We start from the raw sequence: 8038 nt of genomic DNA, 5'->3' as shown, positions 1-8038 counted from the left end.
TTGAAACTATATCCAGGCACTTTGTAAATGGATTACACTATTATTATTATTTGTAGCACTGAATGATTGTACTTTTATTGTCTTGCACTGAATTAACATAAATGAATAACAAACATGAGCGTATTTGGTAAAGACCATAAAGTAACTGATGTTTCCTTTATCAAACTGTAAATTTTCATTGTCTCATTTGATTTTGTTGCCTTTACCTTCTCTTGTGCACTTTCTCAAGTGCTGCATTCCCCTCAGGCTAACAGGTATCACTGACAGACATAGCTGGGTCTAGATCATCATTCAGTACAGTTACTCCTTGGCTTGACTTGGATTTAGATGTGCACACTGTGTTTTTGTCCAAAGATTTATCAGCATTCCCAAGCAAGCACAGCTCCCGAGTTCATGTACTGCTTGGCTTAGTCACAGTGAGACAGACTGAGTAGGTACTGCCCACCTGCCAGAGCTCAGAGCAGTGCAAGTTCAGTATAGCAATGTGGGGGGTTTCAACAACATCCTAATTCCTGTCAGAGACACAGGATTGGTTTACCTGGGGAAAGCAGGTTTTTAAATCCTGAGGCACTTCCCTTCAGGAACTGATGGGTGGCCTTTCCTTGTGCTCCCACTGTCCTCGCTTGCTCAGAGCTGGGGAGTGGTGGTGGCTGTCCTGCCAGACCAGGGCGTGCCAGGCTGGGACACTGGGACACAGGGCAAGAGGTTTCCTGAGCTGCACTGGCCACTGGGGCCAGGCAATACAGCCCCTGCCATCCTGCTTTCAGTGCTTTTGAGGAGATCCCACAAAGCAGAGAAAATTTAAGTCCTCACCATCATGTTGGTGATGCTCTGTAGGCTCCAGAGAACTGATTCTCTGAGTGCGGGTCTCAGAGCACAGACTGTCCCCCAGCCCAGGGCTGCCTGATGCCATCAGTGTGCACGTGTCCCAGGGGGTAATTTGAGTTCTCAGGTCCTTTGCTGACATCTAGCCAAGCTCCTCATCTCTCGGGCACAGCAACCCACCAGGTTGCTCTTGTGAGGGAAGGATGAGGCGAGCCAAGGCAGGGTGTCAGTCCTGGCACTGACCTTCCTCAGACCTGGCCTAAGAGCACAGACATGACACATTTGCAAAGCTGTAAAGACAGCTGATTAATGACATACTGGCAGATATCAGTCACTTGGATCAACTCTGACAACCCTGGAAGCACTGAAATGTAACTGCCTGGAACAGTAAGTAACTAAATTACAGCATATACATTAATAAAAGACTCTACCATGGGAATTGAGAGCTAAATTTCTTGTCTAACATAGAATGTGAATACAGAAGGACTCTGTTAAAAAAAAAAAAAGAAAAAAAGAAAAAAAGAAGAAATTAAAAGCTATTATAAAAACACAACACTTGGAAATCAGAAACAAGCTACTAATTTTTGTCAAACAGTTGACTTTGACCATCAGCCTTAATATTAACACCTGCCTACATACTATGTTGATCACCCTAAACCCCAAAATGAGTCACAATACTCACTGGATTGTCAGAGCAACTAACAAGCCTGAAGAATATTAATAATGAAGAATTCTCATTCTAGTTTGTTAAAAAAAATCAATTACTTCAGATTTCCAAGGAAAATAACAAAGAAATTAAAAAATAAGAGCCCATTTTTGTGGTCATCTGTTTTTTTCATCCTGCATAACACTTTCAAAGTCTTAACCTGCTGCTTTCTATTTCAAGGGTAATACTAACACAGAGATGAATGAAAGCTTTTGACAGGTCTGGTCATGCAACAGAAAAAAGTTGCTTAATACTCTCTTTCCCACCTTCCTTAGAATAAATTCCAAAAATTTCCTATTGGAAAAGTATAATCCTCAATTGAACTGTAAACATTTTTGAGTTATTTATCAAGATCTTGGTAATTTAGTTGGTATTACACTACAGATGATTTTCGATGTGAGATTTAAGATACATTTCAACAATAACAGGAAAGGAAATCTATAGGCGACAAATAGGGAAATCCATTAAATAACTCTACATCAAAGTCCTCTTCGATTCCACTCTTAATGTAACTGTGTTTTGCTTGGAATGTCCATAATTGCTATAATTAGAAGGCAGGCACTCACCAGAGGAGAAATAGGAGATTTAAATCCATTCATTGGCATTAGCACAGATCCTTTAAAAAAGCCACCTTGTTCAGTGCTAAATTTTGGATTGTCATTGATGCAGATCTGAAGTACACATTTTCCCTGACTGGCTTCATTTATAACAATATCCATATTTACTCAGCAGAGATTGCTGGGTTTTAAAAACATGGTCTAAAGCCAGCAACAAACCCCCCTGGCCACCCCTCCTCTTCCCCACCCCCTATCAAACCACACAGCTGATGCTGCTCTGGGGCACGACTGGGGCCCTCAAGGACGCCCTCCTGCCTTGCTGGGATTCTTCCAGCCTTCATCTCATTCCCTTTGTTTTAAGGCCAGTTAATTTTCTTATGGAGTAATTGTAACCAGTCCTGTGTGCACAGACCCCAAACCCCGTGTGCCCACAGCCCTGGGTGCTGCCTCAGGGCATCCGTTCAGTGAGTGAAGCCCACGGATGCCCTACATCCCCCCATCACAGCTCAGTGACCTGCAGCACTGCATGGCTGCTGGGAGACAGAAACACCACAAAAGCCCCAAAACAGTGAAGAATAAAAATCCCATATCTTTTTCCTGCTGTAAACCAATGTTTTATCATTTAAACACCCGCTTTTTTTCATTATCAGCAATAATTAGCGTACGCTGGTATTTTAGCACTCTCCCGTGGTGTGCAGCACTGGTTTTCCCTGCTCTGGTGGCACAGAGCCCCCAGGGTGACACAGGTGGTGTCCCCATGGGCCCTGAGCTCACTGGGGTGCAGGGGCTGAGCTCCCTGGCAGGGCTGGCAGAGCCCTCCCCGACGCCAGCCAGCACACGCGCTTGCGGCACATTAACATTCGCACGACAGCCCCCCTCCAATCAGTCTTTGCTAAAAGCATTAATTAAGACTTTAACATTTCTGATCCCATCAATTTTCTGTTCTCTTCTTATTAAATAGATGTACTGGGGGAATTTGAATAATAACTGTCCAAAGTTTGGGGATAATGAATAAATGAACTTTGCCAGCCTCTGGCTAAGCATGAAATTTGCTGTGGAGTAACAAATGCAACGGAGGCAGCTCATACATTAACCAACCTAGTTTTGACACACCAGTTTGGGAGCACATTATTTACTTACTTACTAATTCTAAGTGAGACTAGGCTCCAAAATGTTTTATGCAGGAAATGACAAATTACATATTCAGATAGCCTTTTGCACTCTCCATCACAGTGTGAAGCTGCTCACTCACTCATCTTCCCTTCGGTGGGTCTGGCCCTCTTGCCATGCACAGCGAGGCTTTCAGCACTGCAGGCTGAATTTTCCTTGGGACTTCTGCCAGAAAAGGAACACACCAGGAACTAGCTAATTTTGGTTTTTACTTGGTAGGTCGTGGCACATTAAAGGTCACCTGTGTGCTGTGAAACTACTTTTGCTCCATGTATTTTTACATGTGCATGGCTCCAGCCTCAGCTCTGTTACACTGCTTTAAATCCATTCATTTTTGTAGGAATCCATTAACTCGCAGTGAATTTATGGCAGTATAACCGTGAGCGAGCTGTGGCTGATGGCGCAGACTGGAAATATTACAAGGAAAAGTGCAAAGTTCTATTGATTTTCTCTCAGGAAAAATGTGTGTTTCCTTATGATTATATTACAGATGACTCAGCTCTGGCCCTTACCAGCCATCACTCATGTTTCCCAGCTCAGCTGTTAGCTGGCTGTGTGAGGAGCCGATGCCTGTCCTGTCCCCACGGCAGGGACCTGGGGCTGCTTTCCCAGGTGCCTGGGCACACACCCACCCCACCACCCGTGCTGGAGGACTCTCTGCTTGGCCTTGCATGGCACTGCAGGAGACACACCGCCTCTCCACGGCTCTGCAGTCCAAGCACTTACTCCTAATCGATTCTGACAGCAGACACCGTGAGGAATGCTGAGATTTATGAAATAGCAAGATTTGCCACTAGCCTCTGTCCATTAAGGGTACAGCAAAACCTCTCTTTACCCTTTGTAAATACAATCAGCAGAAGTGAGGCAGTTGCCCTTTTCAGAAGAAAGAGCACTCTCAAAGGACAGATGTTTTAGCAAAAGTTCTTAACACACTCACAAGCAATAAGGCTTCAAATTCTTTACCATTTTTCTTCAAAATGCTGCTCATTCCTTTAAGTGCTTTTTAAAGACCAAATACTGTACCGAAAGCTGCAGTCTCCCCTGTAGACAGTTATTTTCCCTGCACTACAGGACTATAAGGCCAGTTTTAGACTATGCATTTTGCAAAAAAAAAGGTGGCTTGAATGTGGAAACCATGGCCCCAAAACAGGGCTGCAGGGGCCGAGCTCCCTGACTCACTCTGCACATTTTTGAAGGCAAAAATATAGGGAAGGTAAAGGTAGAGCCAGGTTATCTTGGCAATCTGCTCCCTTGTTGAAGTTATCCTGTGTGCTGGTAGTGACTTATCTCTGCATGTGTGCAGGTCTTCACTGGAAAGAAGAGATGCCTATTACTCTTGCTAGATGAGATTTTTCATCAAATCCTCAGGTTATTGTTTAGTAGTTCTGAGGTTTTATGGTGAATTGGAATATAAGAATTGTTATTCCTACTGTGGCACACTTACTTCTGATCCCAGAAGGGATAAAAAAAAGTTATTTTTAGTCACAGGTTTAATATCTTTTCACCTTTAATGTGATTAAAGTCTAAAAGACCTTGATAATTCTACTCCTGTCACTGCACACAAAACTTGAAGTTTCTGCCACATCCCTGTGCAGGTAACAGGCCACAAAAGGAAGGGAAGGGCAAGCTCAGGATGATGTATTTCCTCCAAACCACACAGTATTCAATTTGAGATACAATGTACTCCATAAGTGACAAAAGAAAAGTATCAGAGCAAAGCAGATACCTGTTTACTAGGAGACCAGCTGAGGTGTGGCTGAAGTTGAAAGAGCAGCATAACCACTTCTAGATAGACACGCTCCACTGCTCCAAGTACCCACCATTTATTTAGACCAATTTCTAGGCAGTTTTCTTCTTCAGCTTGTGAAAAAATTTTAGTCCTCTCCCTCAGAAGGAAGATGAGGCCCTGAGAAATATTCCCTGCCCTTGAGGAAACAGCAGCAGTGATGATGAGCTGGGCAGAGGAGCCCCAGTCCAAACCCAGGTAGCTTTCACTTGCACGACCAGCCCTTGCTTGAAGGGTTAGAGCTCTCCTGACATTGCAGGCTCCACACATTCCTCTGTTGAAGTAACTGTCCTTGAACAAGTTCCCAGACACGAATGCTGGCATTAGAAATGGGCTAGATGTGGTCCAACATGTAAATCTTTTTTTCCATCTATCTTTTCCTTGCAGTTCATGAAAGCCTGGCCCTCCTGTGTTCATATGGAAGCCAAGGACTGTGTTCTTCAGTGTCTCATGCTCTGATGCACTTCCAGGCTTGCAACAACCACCTCCTCTGAGTTCTTCCAGAGAGCACTTCTGCTTCTTGTGGGATGAATATGGATTATTCCCCAATCCACGGGATTTTACAGCTGGCATTAATGGGACGAACCTTCTTGCAAAGATTTTACCACCTTTGGATTCCCATATTAGGTTTGCCCCAGTACAAGAGGGATTTTGCAAGGTAGTAACACATATGAAACACAGATGTGCTTTGGTCTCAAACCTAGTGAGTGTGAGCAGCACAAATGCCTCTCTCTCACTGGCAGTCCTAGAAAAAGGAAATTCTGATCATCTGAGAAAATTCTAGAAGAGGACTCAGGTATGAGGTGAGGCAGTGCCATGTCCTGCCTTTGCTCCCCAGCTCCTGCAGGCAGAGTCCTGCTGGCACTGGAGCTGTCACTTTACCTTTTCCACAATGAAGGTCCTTTCTAAAATGCCACTCAAATAAAAGGACAAGAGTCACAGTCAGACATAGGAGATTTCAAGGTACTTCACTAAATTCAGCTAAAGAAGGTTGTGTTTCTTTACTAAGTCATCCTATTACCTCCCTTGAAAAACAAGTATTTTGGAACAGAAAAATAACTGCTGCATTTACTGTAAAAAAGCTTCATTAGAGAAAGTTCACTTGGTTAAGAAAAGGGATACAACTATATATTTTTAGAAATCTGAATACATTTTAAACAAATCTTGGAACCAGGTCTAGGGAATACAACATTCCACGTTGATTTATTTTTATTTTCATTTTCCACTACTTGAGATTCATCTTTTTTTTCAGAGAAGTCTGGAGCAAAACCAAAGCAACTTACCTCGAATGCTGCACACTGTCTCGCTGCCCATCTGATGGATCTTGGATTAACTGCCCAGAGTTAACTGGTGTCACCACAGGAAAACACAGCTACAGCCTATGAGTAGCTGCCAGCACATTCTGCTGTAGGGTTTGGCATTAGGTGAGGGTGTCTGAAAAATAACTGTTTTCGATTTTATTTTGTTTGTGCTGCTTTGTTCCTCAAGTCTCTGAGTTATAACAAGGTAGAGAACACACCCAGCCATGAAGCTTTCTCAGGGACCTTCAGAACACAAGGAAAGGCACACACATCTGTAAAAACTTTATTTCAAAATCTTTTTATTCAACTGTTATTCAGCAATATACAATACAGTTTATAAACAAATGTCTTACCTTGTTTCCAATCTTCATTTAAAAATAAATATTATTGACAGTGAATATTAATTATGGTAAGATGTACCTTTTTTATGTCTCCAAAAGAAATAATTTAATTAAAAAAGAAAAAGGAAATCCAAAAAACCTAAACACAATAATCTACTAAAAATATTTCCTTTCTTAGGAAGGGTTTGACCCAACATCTTTACATATTGTCATAAAGATAACTGCTCAACAGTTCGTGCAAAATGAAGAGTCAGAGGAAAGGTTTAGAAAAGAAAAAATATTACATTAAAATAGAGAAATCATAAGTGCCATGCACAGAGCAGGGCTTTACACCATAGAGTCTGGAAACTAGATGCATTATTCTATGTGATTTACTTTTCTGTGGCATCCCAAAAAATATGTTTTTCCCCCCATGTAGAATTTATCATGCTTCTTTCAGTTTCTTTCTGTCCATCTTTAAAACTGTAGGTATTTTTTTTTGTCAGGGATTTTGTTTGTTATTAAATAGGTTCCTTTCTGTTTGGCAGAGGAGGAGTGGAGGGAGTAGTCCGTCAGTGGTTTACTAATAAATGTACAAGCTTATGCAGTATTAACAGGGACACGTATAGGAGTGGGTCTGTAGCATAAATAGGTCCTGTACCTAGAAAAGAAAGAGACAAGGGAGAGAAGGAGATTTGATTTTTTTATCTTTTCCAATACAGAAGATTAAATGCAGAAGAGAAATATAGGAAGATTTATTTTTATCACTTCAGTGCCAGGGGTCAGAAGCTTAATTTTAATAGTAAAACAGCATCCTCAAGCTATCCAACTCAAAGAGCTTTCTCCTCCCCCTCCCAAATCTAACTGCACTTAGGTCATTTCATTATGTGTTACTAATGGTATGCCTAAACTTGGCTTCAGCCAAGTTACCAGCAATTCAGATTTCTATAAATACACCTTAATCTGGTATATAGTTTCTTGAGAAATGACAGGTATCAACCACCCATTACTTTAAAGGGAAATGACAAATGCTGCAGCTGTACTCCGTGATTAACAGGACATGAACCCATTTCATTTGGAATGGGAACAGCAAGACCTTGACATCTTCTTTACCTTTTATAGGAAAGAGTGGAATTTTAAATTAAAAACGTGCACAGGAGCTATAGAAAGACAGAGGTCAGATGTGGAACACGTCTGTTACAGTCATTCTGTCCAAACAAGGGAGGCCAAGACGGCTCCTGCTCTGAGGAGGGACTTCATGGGGTAGGACAGGGCTGTGGGGCACTGAGGCACGTGCTGGGGCAGGAAAGAGGTGCCTGTGCTCTTACAGCTGCTGAGGGAGGACACAGCTCCCCCTGGGCAGGGACAGGCAC

General features: G+C 42.4%; 1 protein-coding gene across 12 annotated transcripts in view; it reads right to left on the bottom strand.

Moving 5' to 3' along the window:
• Nucleotides 1-6616: 6616 nt before the first annotated feature.
• VSTM2B (V-set and transmembrane domain containing 2B) overlaps nucleotides 6617-8038 on the bottom strand; it is a 362287-nt gene continuing 360865 nt past the window's right edge. For all 12 annotated transcript variants that reach the window (XM_051805910.1, XM_051805909.1, XM_051805908.1 and 9 more), the window contains one exon: nucleotides 6617-7326. In XM_051805910.1, the coding sequence (XP_051661870.1) occupies nucleotides 7238-7326 (89 nt within the window). In that variant the 3' untranslated portion in view covers nucleotides 6617-7237. The remainder of the gene's footprint in view (nucleotides 7327-8038) is intronic.

Source organism: Manacus candei, unplaced genomic scaffold, assembly GCF_025592945.1.
Source record: "Manacus candei isolate 608988 ecotype Guabito, Panama unplaced genomic scaffold, ASM2559294v1 h1tg000065l, whole genome shotgun sequence".
Lineage (NCBI taxonomy): Eukaryota > Metazoa > Chordata > Aves > Passeriformes > Pipridae > Manacus > Manacus candei.
Note: the sequence above shows the minus strand (reverse complement) of the source record. Positions and strands in the feature narration are given on the sequence as shown.